The sequence below is a fragment of the Dromiciops gliroides genome, chromosome 2 (assembly GCF_019393635.1).
Source record: "Dromiciops gliroides isolate mDroGli1 chromosome 2, mDroGli1.pri, whole genome shotgun sequence".
NCBI classification, from domain to species: domain Eukaryota; kingdom Metazoa; phylum Chordata; class Mammalia; order Microbiotheria; family Microbiotheriidae; genus Dromiciops; species Dromiciops gliroides.
In genome coordinates, this window is record NC_057862.1 from 432,686,610 (window position 1) to 432,711,687 (window position 25,078).

The following is a 25,078-nucleotide window of genomic DNA, read 5'->3' on the forward strand; positions in this document are numbered from 1 at the left end:
GGACTCAGGCCCTGTTCTCTTCAGTCACTCTCCAAACTTTACCTTCTTTTCAGCAGAAGGAGATAGGCAATTGATCTGGTACTTCTTCCCCCTCCCTGCACCTGGCCCTATTCGTCTCCTTTATATGTTGTCTTCCCTCTTTAGAATGTTAGCTCTTTGAGGATAGAGACTAGCCCTGAGTCGGTCAAAGCAAAATACAGGGTGGGCCAAAAGTCGTGAAGGGGCCTGATGTCTTAATAACTTTTTGAAAATTATTTTTTCTTTATTCCCTATATATCCTATATATACTGTATATAATGCTATGATATTGTAAATTAAAAATAGAAAATAAAGGCATTATTAAATATTGAAACCACTTTGTGACTTCATGACTTTTGGCCTATCCTGTACATAGTTGCACTTTTTTTGTGGGGCAATGAGGGTTAAATGACTTGCGAAGGATCACACACCTACTAAGTGGCAAGTGTCTGAGACTGGATTTGAACTCAGGTCCTCCTGAATCCAGGGCTGGTGCTTTATCCACTGTGCCACCTAGCTGCCCCTATACTTGTCCTTATTGAAGGATTCCTCAGCCCAGAGATTTAAGGTGCTACTGGAGAGTACTTCTTCCCACTTTGTACTGTTTGACTGAAGATCAAAGAGGCAAGGCTAGAAGATCAAAGGTTTCATTACCATAAACTGGTAGGCAGTTGACAGGTGACTAGCAACAGAACCAAGGGAGATACATACTCAAAGGAGCCTCTCAGCTGAGGCTACTTAGGCACCTTCCTTATAAAATAATAGGGGGCAGCTAGGTGGTGCAATGGATAGAGCACCAGCCCTGGATTCAGGACTACCTGAGTTCAAATCCGGCCTCAGACGATTAACACTTACTAGCTGTGTGACCCTGGGTAAGTCACTTAACCCCGATTGCCTCACTAAAAATAAAATAAAATAATAGGAACAGGATGTCAGGTATGGGTGGGGGGGAGAGATGTTTTCAATGGAATTTGGACTTGTTAACCTTGTTGCCTGGACAGCTAGGTGGATAGAACAGTGGATAGAACACTGGAATAAAAACCAGAAAGACTCATCTTCATGAGTTCAAATCTGGATTCAGACACTTCCTAGCTGTGTGATTCTGGGTAAGTCACTTAGCCTTGTTTACCTCAGTTTCTCAGCTGCAAAATTAAATCTTTGCCAAGAAAACCCCACAATGGGGTCAGGAAGAGTCATCTAAGATTCAACCACAACAACCTTGTTACCTTAAGCAGTTACCCAAGATAATGTTTATTCTGGTTGTTAATTCTATCAGAACTGAACAGGAAGTCTCCAAGATAGTGGAGGCCTCCTTTCAGATAGAATTAGTGGACTTATCCTGTTGAATAAAATATAGAATAAGGGTCTACATTTACACACTCCTGTAGTTCCCTTTCTTTGACCTCTAAAGCTAATTTTTCTGGGAAGATGTTTTCCCCAAACTCACAGCACACAGGTTTTATCCGTTTCCTCCACAATCCCCAACAAAACATACTTGTATTTGTGTACTCAGTATTTACTGCAGTGATTGGCACATCTAACCACTTAATTAATACTTGGTCCCCACACATTTCATCATGCATATCTATGCTTTTGCATAAATGGCCCTCCCATGTCTGGAATGTACTCCTTCCATCTCCACCTTTTCAAACCCCTTTAGCTTCCTTCAAAGAACAGTTCAGGCGCCACCTCTTAAAGGCCTTTCCCAACGAACCTATTGATTGGCACTGTCTCATTCTCCAAATTACTTCGATAATATTTTGCATTTATTTACTTGTAGACATATTATCTTCCCAGTAGAATGCAAGTACTTGTTGTTGTTGTTTTGTCTTTGTATCCCCAGTATTTTGCCCAAATGAACAAACATTAAGTTGAATTGAATCCTACTAAAGCTTCTTTCTCCCTCAAGGTCCCCACAGAAAATACCATCTTTCAGAACTGGACAGCTCCAAAGGGAGTCTACGGACTCCGTTTCATCCTCATCCAACTGAATAGCCTTGTGACCTTGGGAGAGTCCCTTCACCCTGCCTCTCAATTTCTTCATCTGCAAAATGAGATTATTTATTTCCTAGTTCCCATGCAGCCCTAACGTTTTACATTTCATGTTCTGAGATCTCTCAGTCCTGACATTCTTTCTATATTCTTAAGTCTCTTCCCGTTCTAAATCTTATCCTGCGAACTCTTCCCTCTTAGGGTCAGCCCGATCCCTCTGAGTCTAGGCTCAACGGGGACTACAACTCCCAGCATGCCCCGGCGCGCACCTCCTCCCGCACTTCCGGCGTGCGGCGGCGGCAGCGGCGGGTAGCGAGCCAGGGCGACGGCTGTGGGCCGAGGGCGGCGAGTGACAGGTCGCGACGGGGCCAGAGCCGGGGTCGGGGCTAGTACTGGGGTCTCTGGGGACTAGCTTCTGTGCTTCTCTCGCTCGTCCCACCGCGGTGACTTTCATGGGCCGCGGGCCCCCAGCTCCAGGGTGGCTGAAGCGGGCCGTGTGAGGCGGGCGGCAGAGGCGGCGGGTGGCTGAGGCCGAGGGAGACTGAGGCGAGCGAGGCCCGGGCCCAGCCGGGCACTGAGGGAGGGCGGCGATGTTCGTGCAAGAGGAGAAGATCTTCGCCAGGAAAGTCCTGAGGCTTCACATCTGCACCATGGAAGGCACCGAGTGGCTGGAGGAGGTCACCGAGGATACCACGGTGGAGAAGCTCAAGGAGCGCTGCCTCAAACACGTAAGGAGCCACCCAGGACCCCGGCGGACCCTGCCTCTAGCGACCCTCGCCCGACTGCTTCCCATCCCCATTCACCCTGTCCCAAGCCCACACCCCTCGTCCCCTCCTTCCTGCAGTGGCATACAAATGAGACCTGATCTGCTCTCTTTTCTCTCCTCCGTTTACAATTTCCTTCCCCCGCCTAACCCCCCTCTTTTCTTTCCTTTTCACTTAACTCCTTTTTTTCCCAATATTTCTTCCCCACTCCATCCTTCCTTTTCCCTACTTAGAGTTTTGTCTCCTTCCTTTTCGTCCTTTCCTAAAGTTTCTTTCACCTACTTAATCCACTTTCTTCCTCATTTCTTCACCCTTTTCCCATTTCTGTTTTTTCTCCTTTTTTTTCTCCCCCTTTTCTTCCTTTTTTCAGCTTACAGGCTATTCCCCCAAATATTTAATAAGTATTAAGCACTATGTGCCAGAACATTGTTATGGGGTATGAATGAAACAATTCCTACTCTTAAGGACTTTACTTTCTGATAGAGGAGTAAACAAGATGTCAGTTTGTATCTGTATCCTCATAGATATCGGTGTGTGTGTGTTCGAGTGTGTGTAGGTAAGTAGATATATGTATATACAGATACAGTAAATGTAAAGAAAGAAAAAATGCAAAGTAGTTAAATTTAAAATAGTTTGAGGGAGGCGCCCAAATTGGAGAAGCCCCACCCCTTCCTCTAATCTTTTCACATTTTCCCTATTTTTAGCTACCTTCTCCTACTCCCCCCCATTTCTCCTCCCCAATTATAGTTTCTTGTGCCTTTTTCCTCTTCCATTCTTTTCTTCTGCCACTTGCTCTTTGCTAATTTCCTTCTCCAATTTAAATCTACCGAACTAGTTTTTGCATTTTTTGCCCATTTATATTTTCCTTCCTTCACTTAACCCCTTTTCTTCTTTTTCTTCCCTTATATTTCCATTTCTTGTTATTCTCTCTCTTCTATATCTCTTCTTTCCCTTTTTTCCTCCTCCAGCTTTCTTCACTTTTCCTCCTTCTCTTCTTTTACTTCTAATTTTTCACCTCCTCTACCTTTGCTTTAACATATTTCCTTGACCTCATTCAGTAATCCTTAGTCTGTGAACTCATTTTTCACCCACTTCCATTCTGTTTCCCCTGGCTTTTCCTTCTTTCTCGTTTTGTAGTGCACTGGTTTCTGGTCCTAACTTTATTACCAACAAGCTGTGTAACTTTAGGTAGGGGATAACCTCTTGGCCCCAACTTTTCCATCTGCACCAGATGATCTTTAAAAGACTTTTCTAGTCCTAGCATTCTATTATTTTCTTCCTTTTTTTCTCTCTCTCAGGGAATATGAAACTATAGAGGAAGATAGGTAGGACACTAGATACACACCCTTATTACATAATCTGCTTCAACTCCTTTGATGAGTCAAGGAAATTTTGAAAAGGATCTTTCTATTCCTCTGTCACTTTCAGTAATGTACAGTATGGATGAAGAGGCAGCCTGGCCTTGGATAGAGTTAAGAAGACTGATTCAAGCTGTGCTTGTGACATATACTGTGTGATCCTGAGCAAGTTATTTAACCTCTCAGTGATGTAGGCAGAGAAGGTGCTAACCTTCATTGGGAGAAGGAATTTCCTGTATCTATGAAATCACAGGTCCAGGCCCTATCCCTATTTCTCTTTTTTCTTTTTTCCCTCGTCAATCCGCTATGAACTCATAATTAGTGTTTTAAAGTATACTTAAGTGAGGGCATAGAGACCTTAAAATTGTGCCTATAGAACCTGGCACTTTGGACTTTTCTTGTTAACTGTTATTCTTGTTGCCTGTTGCCTGTTGGTCAAAGCAGGTTCTCCCCCCAAACCCCTTACCTGAAACCACTAAAACTTTACCTCTCCTCTCAGAGCATTCCTTCTTGGTTTGAAATTAGTGCCTTTAAGATTTTCTGAAGTGACCACACTTAAAAATTTATTGTACACAAATGAAATATGAGTGTGACTGAAATGAATTCCTGGAGACATTCATTTCTGTAAATTTTAACTTTATAGCACAATTCATAGACCAAATTTATAAATGCCGAATTAAATAGGATACTTGTCAATATGATTACATAAAGTATCGTGCCTGAAGCTATTGTCTCACCAAAATTGGGAGAAAAGCTGTTGCCTATGTCACCACAGTAACCCCTTAAGTGAAGTGTTTCTTTATGTAATATTCATGTTATATGGTATATGTGACTGTGTAACATGCATCTTGTAATCTATACATTAATTATCCTTGAATGTTAAAATCTGGGTAGATTTTATCCCAGAGATTTCTTGGTGTTATAGTAACCATCTAAATCAGATTGATTTATAGTTATTTTCAGAGATTAATGAAAACTATTCTGTAGAGTAGCTGTTGTTATGAGGTTACCCGCTAAAGTATGGAGTGAAGCTTACTACTGTTTACTTGCTATAGAGCTATGGAGGGAGAGAGAAGAGGATTTATTTCATCTTAATTACTGAGGAGGCATTTATATATTGAAAAGAGCTATAGATTTTGAGTCAGAAGCCTTGGTTCTGGTCCATTAACTTTTCCTTACTTTGTTGCTTCCCTTCTCAGAGCCTCAGTTTCTTTTTTTTGGGGGGGGGGGGTGAGGCAATTGGGGTTAAGTGACTTGCACAGGGCCACACAGCTAGTAAGTGTCAAGTGTCTGAGGTCGGATTTGAACTCAGGTCCTCCTGAGTCCAGGGCCAGTGCTTTATCCACTGGGCCACCTAGCTGCCCCTCAATTTCTTTATTCATAAAATGGTGATGATAATATACTACTTTCCTCAAAAGGTTTGTTTCATAGAAAGGGCTTTGTAAACTTTAAAAGATTGTATGCATGTGAGCTAAATAATGAGATGCACCAGTCAAAACAGTGATACTTAAATGTCCTGTTCTAGAGGTTATACATTTATGATGGCTTCCTTTTTTTTTTTTCCCTTGAAGATTCAATATGCTCCTTAGATTTCTGGAAAACTATCAGTGTACCCTTTAACAAGGAAAATTGGAACACAGCCTGCTTTTCTTGCCACATTTTCGTCCATGTATACAATAACTGCCAGGCTTTACTATTGTTTCTTATACAACTTTACTATGATAGGTAGATGATCTTGAAATGTTTCCACTTTTGTGGGGAAAAAACCACAACCAACTGTTTACAAAGTTCACATTCTAAGTGGTTAGTAGGCAAGTAGCTTACTCCTCAGTGACATTTAGTTTAGCAACGCTTTTTAACTGATAGTATGGATTTAAATAACCATTATGATGATGTTTTTGAAGGGGAACAGGAAATGGGAAATTCTTCACTGTTCACAACAAATACATGTTAATGAGTTTCTGGAACACCTTGGGGTAAATTAGGCAGCCAATTTAAATGGGATGCTAATTAGTATATTCCTGAAATTTATTATTCAAGTCAGTACTAGAATGCATAGTTTGTTTTTGAATTAAATTCTTTAACTTGAGTCTTTTCTTCTCTGTGCAGTCTCCCCAGGTATTTGGGACAGGCCACCAAGGGTATTTCACATTGAATGAGTGATATGTAAATTACTGTGTAATGATAGCTGAGCAGTCAGAAGCATTTCCACCCCACATCCCTTACTATTCTACCAGATTTGAGCTCTCCTTTAGCTGCAGTCAGAATTCATTAGTCAGGGAAGTGATAATTCTGAAGTTTTATATGTGAATGTCACCCTGGAAACCAATTCCTGAATGTCATATACTGCTGCAGAGCAGTAATACTGGAATGTGCATCTCAGTTTATATCATACCTTCTCATTTTTTCCTTAATGTATACTTAGACTATCAATGATTTTCTTTCTCTATCCCAGCCATCTTTGGTGAAAGGGAATGGATTTTTTTTCACAGCATATATAATAATATTGTATTTAAAGATGATAATAATACTACTGAAAGAATTGCCTTTACTATACTGTCTTTTTACAAACTAGGATCACCATTGTGGTCTAGATCTTACACTTTTTAAAGATGGCAGAATTAACTCTCTTGTACAGTGGGTTTAGTTATTTTAAAAATCTGTGATATTTGGAGGTATATTGTCAAGATCTCAACTAATTGTCTAAACTTAAAAACATGGTTACTAACACAGTATTTAGATAACATTATTAATATGAAGGCAAATGAGCTTCTCTAGAAAAGTTAGTTCACCAGCTAGTCAGTAACAATGACTATAATTATGTTAGGTGTATACTTTGACCAACCATGGTGCAGCTAAGCTTGGTAGGATTGATGTTGAAAGAATTATTAGTTGTATTGGTGACCTAAATGTAGATATCTTTGCTATGTCCTTAACTACCACACCCTGCTCTGCTCTAAAACAGCTTAGTATGTAATAGTGATTATTCATTCTTAGGCTCCATTTCTTAGGTTTTGTTCATACTCACCAAACCAGTATGAAGTTTGTATTGGAAAATTATATTCACAAGAAAGGTTCTGAACTTTGTAATTCAGATATCCCACTATAAAAAAACAGCCATTGTTTCAGGAAACAGAGCTATTTCATGGTTCAGAGAGGAGACAAGTTCATTTCTGTCTCATAAATATTAACAGTACATTTAAAAGGAAAATGGTTCTTACCCCTGTTTTACTTAAATGTTCATCTCATCCCAATGTCTCGATGATTGTTCTGTTTTAGAGAAATGATAGAAAACTGGCATCCCTAAGAAATGTCACAGTTTATAAAAAATGTCAAAATGCCTTGTGTTTGGGGGAATTTATAGAACATTGTACCTTCACTGTATTTCTGTCCTCAGTAGCCTTAAGACATAAGTAGTCAGGTATCATGGATGAAGTTTATATAAACGAGCCATTTAGAAAATATAGTTGTTTAATAAGGCCTAAAAATGTTCTGACTATCATCATGTGGTGTCCTACTTACAGTCAGGTAAATAGCAGTCTTCATGTCTTTATTTTCCAATCTGTAAAATTAACAGGCTTTATCTGGCAAAGATCTTGTCAATTAGGTAATTAACTGAACAAACTATCTCACTTGACATTATTATCCACCCCATATTTACAGGATTTTACCACTTAGCCCCAATTAATCAATATTAATAATCATGTAAGTATGAAAGCATTAATGTTATCATTCCAACTTTTAAAATGTTTTTGTTTAGCTTTACTGATGATAAGCATAATAATTTTTTCTTTAACTTTTAGTTGTGTCATTTTTGGTGTTTTTTTTGTAGTTGTTTATCCATTATTGATTCCTGTACATATTTTCATATTACAAATAACATTTTTATATGCTTTTCATTTTATATTTGTTGAATAATTGTTCTTTTTTGAAGAGCTTTAATTCCTGAACATATGGTATCTAGTATCAGTTAGTCAATAAAAACTTGTCAAGTACCTACTCTGTGCCTAGGCATTATGTTAGATTTAGAGAAAACAAAAGCAAAACAGCCCCTGCCTTCAAGGGGCTTACATTCTAATGGATAAGACCATACTTATTCAAGACCTTTTTTTTTTTTTTTTTTAGTGAGGCAATTGGGGTTAAGTGACTTGCCCAGGGTCACACAGCTAGTAAGTGTTAAGTGTCTGAGGCCGAATTTGAACTCAGGTCCTCCTGACTCCAGGGCTGGTGCTTTATCCACTGCGCCACCTAGCTGCCCCAAGACCATACTTATTGAGCACGTGCATTATATATACAAAGATGACACCAGTTACATCTCCTGCCTTCAGAGTTTGTAATGCAGTAAGAATAGTTAATTAACATACAGTTATAATACCAATCATAATATTAATAAGGGCATGCTCAGCAGAATTCTTTTAAATAAGTCTAGATTGCATTTCCCAGCCTTTCTCCTTTCTCTGAATATAAATTTTCTAGATAAAACTCATGTCTGCCTTAGAAGGATTATGACAAATTATAAACTTGAACAGTACAACCAAATGGATGAGCAGTAGCAATCAGAAGTCTGCAGGACTACATTTTAGAATCACTGGCTCATGAACATAAGAAATTTCTAAAAGAAAAAATTGTTTCTTAAGAATTATATACCTGATTTATTGATTTCTCAAGCAATTGTGGGCAGCTAGGTGGTGCAGTGGATAGAGCACTAGACTTGGAATCAGGAAGACAATGAGTTCAAATCTTATATCAGACTATCAGCTATATGACCTTGAGCAAGTCACTTAACTCGTTTGCCTCAGTTTCCTCATTTGTAAAATGAGCTGGAGAAGGAAATGGCAAATCACTCCAGTATCTTTTCCAAGTAAACCCCAAATGAAGTCATGAAGAGTTGGATACAACTGAAAAGATTCAGCAGCAGTAAGCTATTGTATCCCCTGAGATATGTGGGTGCTATTATAATGGGTTATATGTCTAGATTTGTGTTCAAACTGCAGTTTGGTCCTTTTATGAAGGAATGAATTTAGTTTTAGTCATGGCTTTAAAGTAAGAAAAGAGACTATATATTGATTTCAGCAGTATATTTCATCAAATAATATTTGATTATTCAGGGCAGGTTTTTTTCAGCTCTAGTTATACTTCTTAGTTAAAATGCAAATGAAAGGATTTACCAAGAAATCCTTTATTTTTATAAGAATGTTGATGTTCAGAAGTTTTCTTTTTGTTCCATGTCCTTGGTTCAGTCTAGCTGATGAACTTATCTGATTACCTTCATTGACCATATAAATTTGAACCATTATGTGTTGAATGGATACAACTAGATATACTAATGTAGCAATATTCTTGAAAGTTATCACTGTAGGTCAGTGAACTACTGTTTTGTAAAGATGAGTCAGTATGAACTAGATGTATTTTATCATGTGTCACAATGCAGTGCTAAAACAGAAGTCAGGTGAAATTGTGACCTACTATATGAGCCCAGGCAAAGATGCCATTGCAATAAAGATTATTTTGCAAAACAGATATGTTGTACTTATCACAATGGAACACTCTCAATTCAAACTTTAAATGTTGAGGTGGATCACAAAGGTTTTGTCTCATTTTTAATGAAATAACAATTGAGACCCCTTTAACTTTAAATGGCTATTTCTGTAATACATTGTTTTTTATTTATCTAGAATTATGCATATCTGGAAATTAATTTTAGGAATGTATTCTAACCTGTCATTATTTTAAGATCTTGTGAAAGATCAGAGGAAATGAGAAGGAAAGCTAACATTTGAAACTTTTTTGTGGGAATAAGAGGGTGGCAGGACTTTGAAGGGAATCAAATCATACACAGCTAATGAGGAAGGAGAACACATTATTATTATTATGCATATACATATGGTATGTTGTGGATGGGGTTATATGATATTGCTTAGAGAAGAGACCCTAGAAGAGATAATTTGTGTGTGAATGGAAATCTTGACTCCAAAATCTGCTGTGTGACCTTTAGCAAATAATTTAAATTCTCCATATAGGTTTTATTTGTAAAAAACTGATTGCTGAATGTGCCAGAACTGTAAGAGAATAGCAGTGTTAGATATTCTTTTTTTTCTTCCCATTATTATGCTGGAGTGGTTAAGTGGGTGAGATTACTTTTTATGAATATTTTAACTTAAAGATATAATTATTTTATTTGTGACATTTATGAATCAAAGGCTGTCTCCTTCCCTCATCTGTGGAATAAAGAAAAAACCCAGAAAACATCAAAATTTTAAAAAATATTTAGATTCTTTAAGGGATAGTGCTCTTAAAACCATTTATTCTACTTCATCTAATGACATCTATATTTTGAAAATCACAAATTTTCTATCTACTGATCTAAAATAGGATATTTAATATAAATTGTAAAAACTGCTTCACTTACCACTATATTTATTTGCAAAATATGTAATATGCAGAGAAGCTGTACTTTTTCTCTTTAATTATACGGGATTCTCTTATCATATTTAGCTGAGTGTATCTTCCTTGGCTTAGGAAACTGCTCCTAGGTAGTACTAATTATCAGTATAGTATCATACATCAAAGACAGGCAATGTGGCCTGTTGCTAGAGCTCTGGCCTTAGGGTAAGGAAAACTTTGGTTCAAGTTTTAGTTTTGGCACATGTTGACTATGGGTAAGTTATTTAACCTCTCTCTGTCCCAGACAACTCTCTAAGACAACCAAGTTGCTGATCTGCATTGGTAGAAAGAGTTTCCCTACTGAAGGTGTCTTACACTGATGAATTCTCTTCACTCATCTCAACTTTTCTATTACTTTTGAAAATACAACTGTCTTCCTGGTTTACACAGGCTGGTGTCCTTTGCCATCCTCTACTCCACACTCTCACTCATCCTACATATCAAAATTGTCAGATAATCACTTTTTCTTTTTTAACCTTCATAACATGTCTTGTATACATCCTTTTCCCTTTATTCACATAGTCATCACCCATGTACAGGCATTTATCACCTGAACTATTACAAGTTTTCTACTTGGTCTTCCCTCACTCTAATCCATTCTTCATTTGGTTACCAAAGTGATCATCCTAAAGGATAGGTCTAACCACATCACTTTTCTATTCAATAAGCTACAGTGGCTCCCTGTTATCTCAGGTATCTAATATGAAATCTTTGGCATTTAGAGCCCTTTACAGCCTTTACCTTTTCAGGCTTCTTACACTTTAATCCTCTCAATGCATTTTACAATCCAGCTACATTGATTATTTGTTATTCATAACACATGATACACTTCTATGTTCTGACTGCATTTGCATTGGATGTAAATTTCTCTGATAAAGGTCTCATTTCTAAGATACATGGGAAACTGAGTCAAATCTACAAAAATAATAGCCATTCCTCAGTTGATAAATGGCCAAAGGACATGAACACAGTTTTCAGAGGAAAAAATCAAAACTATCAATAGCCAAGTCTAAATCACCATTAACTTGAGGAATGCAAATTAAAACAACTCTGAGGTATCATCTCACACTCACCAGATTGGCTGACATGACAAAAAAGGAAAATGACAAATGCTGGAGAGAATTGTGAGAAAATAGGTACACATTTGCACTCATGCCTGGAATGCTTTCCTTCCTCACCTCTGACTTCTGGTTTTCTACAGCTTCCTTCAGGACTCAGCTTCCACAGGAGGCCTTTCTTGGTGCCCCTTGCAGCTGGTACCTTCCTTCTAAGACTACCTTTCATTTACAATGCATAAATCTTGTGTATACAATCTTATTTGCTTGCTGTCTCTCCCATTAGAATATGCGCTCTTTGAGAGCAAGGATTATATTTTTGTCTTTTTATTTAAAGTGCTTAGCACATGGTAAGTATTTAATAAATGCTTGTTGACTGATTAGATGAATGAATGAACGAAACCACAGATTTACAGTCCCCTTCCCTACTCCCCACCCCTAAACCCTGAAAAAAATCATGCATAAAAATATACATGTCTTTCAGTACTTCAGTGGGTCAGTGGACATTGCTGAAGACCTCAAGTTGAAAACCTGAGAATCATAGGATTTTTAGGATGTAGAGCTAGAAGGGGACTTTAAAGATAATTTATTCCACTTCCCTGTTTTGTTTTGTTTTTTACCAAGGAGAAAACTGAAGCTTAGAAAGATAATATTACTTGCCCCATTGCACATGGATAGTAAGTAGCAGAATCAAAATTTGAACCCAGTTCAAATATACCATACCACATTTTATAGCTATCATTATCCCCTTAAATTTTCTTTTCTTCAAGTTAAGCATCCTTAGTTTCTTCAACTGTTTCATATATGATACAATTTTGAATACCTCACATTATGACATTGAGGAAGACAGGGCAGTTGAATGAATGGACTAGAAAGCAGTAGCTGCTGCCAGAAGCCCTTTTAAGCACATGAGTCTCTCTTTCAATCTATAGGCACTTTGTAAAAGTAGAGGTTGTCCTGTATTGTTAAAATGGTCCATATGGTATAGAAGTCAGTGTGTTGATAGGAGGGGCGACCAAAGAGCCAGGTTAGACCACAAGGCACAACAGCTACTGGGAGTCTAGCTATCTGGGTGGTTTTCCCTTGTCAGCACTGGAACCGAACAAAAATGCTTTCGCTTAGTCAATACTTATTAAAATTAAACCTGAACTGTCAACTGTAAGTTAGAAAGATCAAGTGAATGCTAGCATAGTTAGAACATGTTTAGGATTGTATTTTATTACCATAATTATTAGTGCAGTAGCTTTATTTCTGATTCTCTTGGTCTATATTTTATTATTTTTTCTAGTGTGTTCATGGGAATTTAGAAGACCCCAAAAGTGTAACACACCATAAATTAATACATGCTGCTTCAGAGAGGGTCCTGACAGACACCAAAACTATCTTAGAAGAAAACATTCAAGATAAAGGTAAGATAGCTTCATAATTAAGCTGCATGATCGCAGTATCACTATGTAAACACAGAAAGTTGATATTTTATAAATTTGCTCTGTGTTAATTCTCAGTACCGAGAATCAGAATGAAAAAAAGGAAAAAACCCTGCTAATCTGAGTTTTAAAGTATTTGCTTGCTTTCTGAAGTATTTGTACAAAATGATAGAAATGTAAAACAACAGTAGGCATTTAACACAAGTTTTATGAGGAGTTTAATTGTTTTTCAGAGCAGAATATAACTAATCCACAGAGAGTGCTTCTGCATATTTGGTCAACTTGATAATTATAACTAGAAAAGAGGTCCTTTTTATTATATAAACCACCCTTTAATTTACATATGGAAGTAATTTAGTAATAAATTATATGAGACTAGAGCTCTAGAGTTCCTTATAGCACTAACATATGGTTCACATGTTAAAGTTAAACGCCTGTAAAACTACATACACATATTATGCCCTAAGTAGAACAGAAGATGTATCTATGTGTAGAAAGAGAGAGAGGTATCTTTTTATAATTCAAAATAATCTGTGGTTGTACTATGTGTAGCTCCTCTACCAAAACAGATTATCACCTTGGCATATGGTTTTCTTGAGTTGCTGTGGCTGAAAAATTGTTACCTGGTGACCAAGTCTCTATAAACTTAGCTAAGTTGATCCTTGAACATCAGACATATTGGACATTGTTGGGTTCATACCAAAAGCCTTTTCAGTTTACTAAGACTTGATAGGGCTTATATTCTGTAGTCTTTTAGAGCCCAACATCATCACCATGCCACAGCTCTTACTACATATAGCTATAGCTATATGTGTGTGTTTAACAGATAATTCAAATAAGTTCTGTTTGAGATTTAGATAAGACATATACCCTCTAGATACATACATATATACATACATACATTGCTAATTGTAGGAAGGCAACATGGAAAGACCACTGGATTTAGAGCCAGAATATCTTGGTTCGTATTTCAGCTCTGCTACTCACTACCTATAAAATCTTGGGCAAGTCACTTAAACTTTCTGGGCCTCAGTTCCCTAATCTGGAAAATGAAATAATTGTACTAAATTGCCTTTAAGGCCCCCTCACATATAAAAATGGTTATGGTCAACCTATAGAGTACTGGACTTGGAATCAGACAGACCTGGGTTTAAATCCAGCCTCAGACATTTACTAGATGTGTGACGTTGGGCAAGTCACTTGACCTCTGTGCTTCAGTTTCTTCATCTGTTAGACCTTATAGACCCTACCTCTGAGGGCTGGGAGGATAAAATGAAATATTTTTAAAGCAATGTGTACATCTTAATGTGCTCTATAAATGCTAACTGTGATAATGATGACAATGATGTATTTCACTTCTTTAATCAAAATTCTGACATGCCTGTATCTAAAGCCATATTTCCCTACGGCTCACCCCTCCTAACACATAGGTCTGCCTTCACCTTTCAGTAATTTCTCAGGCCATTACCCCTGGGCTGACTTCATATTCTTCCCTTTTCGGACCTTATAGTTGGCCAATTTATTTCTACACTTTACTCTCAAATCCCTTTTCTCTTGTCCTGTAGCTGTTCAAATCTTGCCAAATCTCAGTTCTTGGATCATTCCCACCATCCACCACCTAAACAGGGCTGGAGGAATTCATACAGCCACATTCACCAGGCACATTATATATTCATGACCATCTTCAACTGACCCTCACTGCATCACAACATTCCTTTTATTCCTTTCTAATTGGTTCCCTATCTCACTCTCCACAGAAGCTATTCCAAACCTGTCCTTATGCCTCCCACAGCTCTTCCTCCCTCCTCCTCTTTCAACTGAAGACCTTACCTCTAAAAAAATTGCTGAAAAAATTGAGGCCATTTGATGTGAGTTCCATCTTTGTCCTTTCTTTTCATCTCAAAATTCCTTGACATCATCCCCCATCTCTGACAATGAAGTGGCTCTTCTCTTTGCCAAGGCCAGCATCCTGTACCATCCCATTTTCTCTAACAGACTGCAAACTTGGTCATCCCCTCTCTCACACAAATCTTCAACCTGTCCCATCTACTGGTTTCTTTTTTTTTTTTTTATGTATAAGGTATTTTATTTTTTCCGTTACATGTAAAGATAGTTCTCAACTTTTGTTTATACAAGCTTTACAATTTCAGATTTTTCTCCCTCCCTCCCCTCCCTCCCCCCCTCCCCTAGACAGCAGGTAATCTGATATAGGTTATATCTATATATCTCTATACATATACATATACATATATATATATACACACACATATATATACACATAATAACATTAATCCTATTTCTGCATTAATCCTGTTACAAGAGAAAAAATCAGAGCAGTGATGCAAAACCTCAAAATAGAAAAAAAAAACCAACAGCACCCAAAACAAAAGAAATCGTATGGTTCAATCAGCATCTATACTCCACAGTTCTTTTTTTTTTTTCCTTGGATTTGGAGATCCTCTTCTATCATGAGTTCCCTGGAACTCTTCTGTACCATTGCATTGGTGAGAAGAATATAGTCCATCACAGTAGGTCAACACTCAATGTTGATGATACTGTGTACAATGTTCTTCTGGTTCTGCTCATCTCACTCATCATCAGCTCACGTAAGACCCTCCAGGTTTCTCTGAACTCCTCCTGCTCATCATTTCTTACAGCACAATAGTATTCCATTGTATTCATATACCACAACTTGTCCAGCCATTCCCCAATTGATGGGCACCCCCTCAACTTCCAATTCCTTGCTACCACGTAAAGAGCAGCTATAAATATTTTTGTACATGTGGGTCCCTTTCCCCCTTCCATGATTTTTTTGGGCAAAAGACCTAAAAGTGGAATTGCTGGGTCAAAGGGTATGCACAGTTTTATCGCCCTTTGGGCATCATTCCAAATTGCTCTCCAGAATGGTTGGATCAGCTCACAGCTCCACCAACAATACATTAGTGTTCCAATTTTCCCACAGCCTCTCCAACATTTATTATCTTCCTTTTTTGTCATTTTAGCCAATCTGATAGGTGTCAGGTGGTACCTCAGAGTTGTTTTAATTTGCATCTCTCTAATCATTAGAGATTTAGAGCATTTTTTCATATGGGAATAGATAGCTTTGGTTTCTTCATCAGAAAACTGCCTGTTCCTATCCTTTGACCATTTCTCAATTGGGGAATGACTTGGATTCTTATAAATTTGATTTAATTCCCTATATATTTTAGAGATGAGGCCTTTATCAGAAGCACTGGCCTCAAAAATTGTTTTCCAGCTTTCTGCCTCCCTTCCAATTTTGGATGCATTGCTTCTGTTTGTACAAAATTTTTTTAATTTAATATAATCAAAATCATCCATTTTGCATTTTATAATATACTCTATCTCTTGTTTGGTCAAAAACTGTTTTCCTTTCCAAAGATCTGATAGGTACACTATTCCTTTCTCTCCTAATTTACCTATGGTATCACCTCTTATGTCTAAATCATGTATCCATTTTGACCTTATTTTAGTATAAGGTGTAAGATGTTGGTCTATGCCTAATTTCTGCCATACTATCTTCCAGTTTTCCCAGCAGTTTTTGTCAAATACTGAGTTCCTATCCCAGAAGCTGGAGTCTTTGGGTTTATCAAACACTACATTACTAGTGTCATTTACTACTGCATTTCCTGAGCCTAGCCTATTCCATTGATCTACCACTCTATTTTTTAGCCAGTACCAGATAGTTTTGATGACTGCCGCTTTATAGTAAAGCTCCAGGTTTGGTACCGCTAACCCCCCTTCCTGTAAATTTTTTTTCATTATTTCCCTGGATATTCTTGATTTTTTGTTTTTCCAGATGAATTTTGTTATTATTTTTTCTAGCTGTATAAAATAATTTTTAGGTAGTCTGATTGGTATGGCACTGAATAAGTAAATTAATTTAGGCAGTATTGTCATTTTTACTATATTAGCTCTGCCTATCCATGAGCAATTGATATCTTTCCAATTATTTAGATCTGATTTGATTTGTGTGAAGAGTGTTTGGTAGTTGTGTTCATAGAGTTCCTGGGTTTGTCTTGGCAAGTAGACTCCCAAGTATTTTATATTATCTACCATTTCTTTAAATGGAATTTCTCTTTCTATCTCTTGCTGCTGGACTTGGTTGGTCATGTATAGAAATGCTGATGATTTATGTGGATTTATTTTATATCCTGCTACTTTGCTAAAGTTGTTAATTGTTTCAAGTAATTTTTGAGTTGATTCTCTAGGATTCTTTAAGTATACCATCATATCATCTGCAAAGAGTGATAGTTTTGTTTCCTCCTTGCCTATTCTAATTCCTTTAATTCCTTTCTCTTCTCTGATTGCTAAAGCTAACATTTCTAGGACAATATTAAATAATAGGGGTGATAATGGACATCCCTGTTTCACCCCTGATCTTATTGGGAAGGCCTCTAATTTATCTCTACTGGTTTCTTTCTTAACTGCCTTCAAACATGACCAAATGTCCCCATCTGTAAAAAAATCTCCATTACAGCTTACCATCCCCTCAAACTATCACCCTATACCTCACCTCTATTTCATAGCCAAACTCCTAGAAAAAGATCTATATTCATTGCTCTCCTCTCACTCCTCAACCTTATACAATTTGGCTTTCATCTTCATCATTCAACTGAAACTTCTCTCTCTAAAGATAGCAATGATCTCCTAATTGCCAGATCTGATCATCTTTTCTCAGTTTCCATCCTACTCCATCTGTCTGCTGTATATGAAATGGTTGGCCACCAGAGGAGAGCCTCCTGGATATTTTCCTCTTCTCTGGAATTTTGTGACACTCTTTGTCCTGGTTCTTCTCCTCCTTGTCTACCCCATCTCCTTTGCTGACTTAATATGCATGTCACACTTCGTAACTGAGGTTTCCACAACTCTGTCCTAGGTCCTCTTCTCTTTTTCTCTTTTAATGGCCTCATCCATTCCTGGAGATTAAACTACCATCTTTTTTCAGGTTATTAAAAGACCTATATATTCAGCCCAATCTTTCCTAAAGTTCAACTTCTTATCACTAATTGGCCAACTGGACATTTCAAACTAGATGTCCCAGAGACCTCCCAAATCCAACATGTCTAAAACCAAAATTCATTAAAACCCACCCCTCTTCTAAACTTTCCTGTTTCTACTGAAGTCATCACCATTCTTCCAGTCTCCCGGGTTCTTAAAAATTGTGTTTTTGACTTCTCACTCTCCCCCCACATTCAATCAGTTGCCAGGTCTTGCCTTTTCTATCTTCAAAGCATTTTTCCTATCTGACCCCCTTTTTTTAAACTCACACAGCTACCACTTTTTAGTTCAGGTTGTCATCATCTTTCTCCTTGATTATTGTGATGGCCTCCTAACTGACTTCTCTGCCTCCAGTCCCCCAGTTCCAAACCATCCTACATACTATTGCTAAAGTGATTTTCCTTAAATGCAAATCTGTCATTCCCTTACTCAGTAAATTTCATTGCTTCCTGTTGCCTCTAGAATGAAAGATAACCTCTTCTGTTAAGCTTTTAAAACCCTTCACAACCTGTCCCCATCCTGTCATTCCAGTCTTATGTACCTTACTTCCCCTTCTGAACTCTGTGATCCAGGCAAACTGGCTGTCACTCTGTTCCTCACACATAACACGATCTTTCTTGTCTGCCTTGATTCTGACTATCTCCCCCACCTGAAATGATTTTCACTCACTTCTACCTCACAAAATCATTCTGTTCTCAAAAGATACAACTTAAACATCACATGAAGCTTTTTCTGATCCTCCCCCCCCAACTCTTAGTGCCCTTCCTCCCAAATTACCTTGTGTTTAACTATTTATTTTGTACATACTAATAATATTTTATCTGTGAATGGTGAGATGGCTCAGTGGATAGAGTGCTGGGTCAGGAGTCAGGAGTCAGGGAAGAAAATGAAGTCAGCCCAGGGGTAATGGCCTGAGAAATTACTGAAAGGTGAAGGCAGACATATGTGTTAGGAGGGACCATGTGTGACCATGGGCAAGTCACTTATCCCTGTTTGCCTCAGTTTCTTCATTTGTCAAATGAGCTGGAGAAGGAAATGGCAAAGTACTCTAGTATCTTTGCCAAGAAAACCCCAAAATGGGGTCATGAAGAGTTGGACATATCTGAAATGATTGAACAACACAATATTTGTATCTGTTTCCTCTATTAGAATGTAAGCTCCTGGGGCAGCTAGGTGGCACAGTGGATAAAGCACCGGCCCTGGATTCAGGAGGTCCTGAGTTCAAATCCGGCCTCAGACACTTGACACTTACTAGCTGTGTGACCCTGGGCAAGTCACTTAACCCCCATTGCCCCACAAAAAAAGGGTGGGGGGCAGCTAGGGGACACAGTGAATAAAGCATCAGCCCTAGATTCAGGAGGACCTGAGTTCAAATCCGGCCTCAGACACTTGACACTTACTAGCTGTGTGACTCTGGGCAAGTTACTTAACCCCAATTGCCCCGCCAAAAACAAAAAGAGAGAGAAACCATGATTAAAAAAAAAAAGCTCCTTATAGGTATATATTATTTCATTCTTTTTATTTATATCCCAGATACTCAGCACAATGTTTGGCACAAAGTAGGCCCTTAATAAAAAATACATATTGGGGGCAGCTAGGTAGAGCAGTGGATAAACCACTGGCCTTGGATTCAGGAGGACCTGAGATCAGCCTCAGACACTTGACACTTACTAGCTGTGTGACCCTGGGCAAGTCACTTAGCCCTCATTGCCCCACAAAAAACAAACAAAACAAAAACAAAGAAAATATACATATTAGCTGATTCTAACAGCCTTTCAGATAGTTTTCAGAATTAGTAAACCCACCATTTTTGCCACTTTGCACATCCCTACTAGTCTTTCTCACTTTTAACAGTGTCATAGAGATAATATATCCAATAGCTTTTAGTGAAAAACTGCTTGAATCCTTTGTCATTATTTTTATTAAAATTTTTGTTAACTAAATTTTGCCTGTACTACTTTTCACAATTTGCATGCAGTTAATAGTGTAATTCATCCTATGTAAATAATAGAGGTGTGTTTCCTTATACTCCTTGGTTTAGGAGAGACCTAGAGAAAATACCCAGGCTCTCTCGCCCAGGCAATGCAGCATTTTAATGATCAGAAATACATTTTATGTATAAACAATTTTTTATAATTTTGTTCACATAATTTTCTTCTAGATGTCTTATTATTGGTTAAAAAACGAGCTCCTCCTCCTCCTCCTAAGATGACTGACGTTTCAGCTGAGGAAAAGGTTAGTTTCAGATAATAAATGCTTGCAGATTAATTTCAAATCTTAGAGTCTGAGGATGTTTACAGGTTAAGAGAAATTCTGTTGTTGTTAATACCATTACAGAGCAATAATTTGGATGATAAAACTATTTTCAGGTCTCAGCAGATTATCAATATAGTGTTTTGTTTTCATGGTTACATAAATTTTTTGTGCTCCCTGATTTTGTCAACAAATTAATTTTTCATCTCTGGACACATAATAGTTATGCTCTGTGACCTGAATGTGCCTTCTATAAGAAAGGAGAGAGGGGAGGTGACCTCTGCTATTGTTGAGCTCTTCTCAGTTGCTTCATGCTACCAGTAAGCAAATTATCCATTACTCCCCACTTTTCCACACTTCAGATGTCCACATTAGTTGTAACAGAAAAGCACAAATCATCTGGAAGAGCTTGGCTCTAGTGTAGCCCACTTGATTACTTCCTGTGGATATTGATTTAAAAAACCTAACACAAAAAAAGAGCCTTTGTAAGGATAGATGTAATTTTTATTAGTAGGGTTTTTTTTTTGTACAACTAAATTATCCTGTGACCAAAATTATGGAGCTTAGTCTAAGCATAGGTTTAGAGTCTGAAGGGAGCTTAAAGGTCATCCTTTACTCCTCCTTCATTTTACAGATAAGGCCTAGTAAATGAAGTGATTTGATTAAGGTGGAACAAGCAGTACATTGCAGAGCCAGGATTCAAACTCAGGTTCTCTGATATCAAATTTAGTGCTCTTTTCTTTGTACCTCATTGTAAAACTGGAACCCTAGGTATTAGGACTCCAAGCTCAGAGACCTTGCCAACCTTCTTCCCTTTCCTGGAGCACCTATGAAACAACAAACTAAACTACTTTGGGTTTACTTTCCTTCTCTTTTTTCTACTCAGCAAGCATGCTGGTAAGTGATGGAATGACTAAAAGAAAGGATATGTGACTTCCCTAAAGCCATCTTGAGAGGCACAGATGGTATTTGAATCCAAGTCCTCTGAAAGCAATCTATTCTCTTTCTATTTCACTAGTGAGATTTGATCTGTAGTTCATATATTCCCTTATTTTGCTAATGATAGACTTTCAGTGAAATATAAAATAAAAATGGATGCAAAAGAAACCCCATACACCCCCTCCAAAAAAACCCCAAACAAACTACTAATTCTCCAGGATTAGATACAAAACCTAAATTACATAATAGTAAAATATAGTTTCATATTGCTGTTAAACCAGAGTCCAGGCATGTGACCATTCAGGAAGAGCTGTCTTAGAAGATAAAAATCTTATTCCCTAATAATGTTTGTGTGTATTCATTTGACTTGGGTCTCTTGAAATAAAAGTAAAAATAAAATAACTTAATCCTTCATGGTTTAAGGTTTGTAGACAAAGCTTTGTAACAGATTAGAGAAAGTGATCATCCCCTAGAGAAGTGGAAGGCCAAACTATTTTAAGACAGAATTGAGAGGGCTATGCTCATGTACTCACAGGACTAAAAGAGTTATTTTAAGATGTCAGGCTGCCTTCCCATCTACAGTTGGGCCAAATTGTGAAGGAGTGGCTTTGGGCCACTGTGTGACCTCTTATCTTTAATTACATCTGGCCTCCAGCACACACATTGAAATAGCCAAACTATTGCCCTCTATATCTCTAGAATACATATAGGCCATTCCACTCTCTGTTGATGAGAATTACTGAGGAAAAAGTCAGTTCTTAGGTTACATTTTTGAGCATTGGCCAAGCCGTCTTTCCTGTGACTATGCAGACCTAAAGGCCCTTTGTCTAATAAATACCAGACAAATTTTCTGTTCTGTTACTATTTGTCTGACTTTGTTTGGCTCTATATTGTTCAAGTTCCATTTGTTTTTAGCCTTCACCTTTAGCATATAGACTTTTTTTTTTGGTGAGGCAATTGGGGTCAAGTGATTTGCCCAGGGTTACACAGCTAGTAAGTGTTAAGTGTCTGAGGCCGGATTTTAACTCAGGTCCTCCTGAATCCAGGGCCAGTGTTCTATCCACTGTGACACCTAGCTGCCCCTAGCATATAGACTTTAAGGAATCTCATTGAACTGGAAAATATAGGAAAGTAGAATTAAATTAGCTAGCATTTTCTTCATGTGATGTTTAAAATTTAATGTGTGGTCGCCTTAAATTGGAAGCACCAGTCTTTGGGCATTAAGCATTTATTAAAGCATACCAGGTATTCATGTGGAATTCTGAAAGTTAAGAAAAGGCCTATCTAGCCTAGAGTTTTAGCCTGGTCGGGTTCTTCCTCAAGTCCTCTGCCAGGAGCCTGCTTCAATCACAAACTACGTGTGGAAGCTTTTTATAGGTCTGGAGCAGAAAGCGGTCCTTATACACTGCTTCAAGCTGAATTGGTTAGTGTCATACAAATCCATTGGTTCAGTGGACTTGAAGGTAGTCTCGATTTGAGTTCAAAGTCCTTAGCTTCTGAGAACAATACCTTCTTAAGGGCTAGCTAAGTGTGGTTACAATCTAATTAACTTGAAGAAGGCTAATCAGCAGTCACTCTCACTTAATCAGTTTAGATTAATCTCCAGATGGGCCTTTGAGTATCTGCTACATCTCATTATTTTCTCATACTAGGGGATGTACTAGAATCCACAATGAATATTAAAGTCTAAGATCTTAAGTTTTTTTTGTGTTATGGACCTCTGTGACAGTTTGCACTCACTTTAAGAATAATATGTTTAGGGGCAGCTAGGTGGCACAGTGGATAAAGCACCGGCCCTGGATTCAGGAGGAGCTGAGTTCAAATGTGACCTCAGACACTTGACACTTACTAGCTGTGTGACCCTGGGCAAGTCATTTAACCTTCATTGCCCTGCAAAAAAACAAAAACAAAAAACAAAAGAAAGTCATTTAAAAAAAAAAAAAGAATCCATGGCTTAAAGAGAGTTGACCAATATAATCATTAAATATTTTGTGTATAAATGTTCCAGGAACATGGATAGAAATTGCCCAAGATGAGGTATGGGTGGGTTGTGAGCTGCACTTATGGAAGAAATATATGAAACCACAAATTCATTGAAGTATATTTGACATTTTATGAAAGATGTAAAATTCTATGGCCCATCATAAAGTTATACAGTATTTATTTGTAGAGGGGAAAGGAGTATAAATCTATAAGGTATTAAGAGAGGCAGGGTGGTATGATAGAAAGAACACTGGAGTCAGAATCAAAAAACCTGCTTTTCAGTTCTCAGTGTACCACTTAGTAACTTTATAACGTTAGACAAAGCGGCATAGCCTCTCTGAGCATCTTGCATACTTGCACTGTATTCCATAGGACTATTATGAGGTAATATATATATAAAGCATTTTGTAACCTATAAAGGGCTTTGTAATTATAAGGTAGTGTTATTGTGTATATTTCTTTCCAAAATTAACATCCATATACTAAAATACAAATGATCAGAGCTCCAATTATTATGCTACCTAGTCATACCTATGACTTTAAAGTTAATTTTTTTACTTTGTCTCATTCCTCATCTCAAATCACACTAATCAGTTTAAGACACAAGATTTTTTTTATGTCCTAAATAATATGTCTCAGATGTATGTTTGTGACTAAGCAGTGCAAAGAATTAATTTGAAAATTTTTATTTGGATTCATCTGCTCAAAATTTAATTTCTTGATGTGCTAGGCAGTTTAATATCTAAGCTTTGTCAGTTTATTTATTCTTCCTTGAGGGCTCTCTTTTATGTTACTAAGTCTCTTAATTCTTGTGTAGAAAAAGCAAGAACAGAAAGCTCCAGATAAAGATGCTATTCTCAAAGCGACAGCAAATATTCCCTCCCATAGTGTGGACAGGACTGTGGCCCATCATAGCATGAGAGATGTGAGTATTTGAAGATGTAACCTCATTTGATACATTTCGAAAATTCATTAAGCAAAAAAAAAAAATTTTAAGTCCAGATGATTTTGAGTTTAGAACAGGTGAACAAAGGTTCTTTAAAAGTTAGATGGGAGAATAATATACTGCTTAAATATGATTTCATAGAATTGTAAAATCTTAGTGTTGGAAGAGATCTTAGAAATCATCTAGTCTGGCTACTATCTTAAGTAGAAATCCTGTTTCTTTAACTCTATTTGGTAAGCTTCCCGGCTCTGCCTGGACCCTTCCAATAATGAGGAACTCACTTTTTACTTTTTAAACAACTCTTAATTACTAGAAAATTTGCTTTCCTTTAACTTCCCCCTATTCATACTCATTCTACCTTCTGGAACCATACAGAAGAAATCCCACTTTCATGTGATAGCCCTTCAAATAGCTGAAGACAATGATCACATTTTCTCTTAAGTCTTCTCTTCTGTAGGCTCTGTATCTCTAGTTCTTTAAATATTCCTCATATGAAAGGATTTTGGTCCCTTGTTTATCTTACTTTCTTCTGGATATGCTCTAGTTTTTTAGTACTTAATTCAGTGCTTCAGGGACCTTTGATTTCATCAATATGAATAATCCTTCCACTGATACAGATTACAATCCCTCCCCTATAGTTTAGTAGAGTCTTCGTGAATCTCTCTGGCCCAACAAATGAATCACCTAATTGCCAACCCTGTAGTGATGAACCTCTTTGAATTTCACTTATGTTGGTCCTCAGTTGTATGTTCTTCTGGAGTTCTCCTGTATGTCAGTCTGTCAGTTAGATACCATTTATTCAGTGCCTACTTTGTGGCAGGCACTGTACTATGTGCTAGGGATACAAAGAAAGGCAGTAGTTTTTGGTGGGAGGATGGCG

General features: G+C 37.6%; 1 protein-coding gene across 1 annotated transcript in view; it reads left to right on the top strand.

The window, feature by feature from the left end:
• Positions 1–2,322: 2,322 nt before the first annotated feature.
• UBAC1 (UBA domain containing 1) overlaps positions 2,323–25,078 on the top strand; it is a 37,416-nt gene continuing 14,660 nt past the window's right edge. Inside the window, exons 1-4 of the mRNA XM_043985216.1 lie at positions 2,323–2,738; positions 12,920–13,040; positions 20,239–20,312; positions 24,070–24,177. Of these exons, the coding sequence (XP_043841151.1) occupies positions 2,601–2,738; positions 12,920–13,040; positions 20,239–20,312; positions 24,070–24,177 (441 nt within the window). The 5' untranslated portion in view covers positions 2,323–2,600. The remainder of the gene's footprint in view (positions 2,739–12,919; positions 13,041–20,238; positions 20,313–24,069; positions 24,178–25,078) is intronic.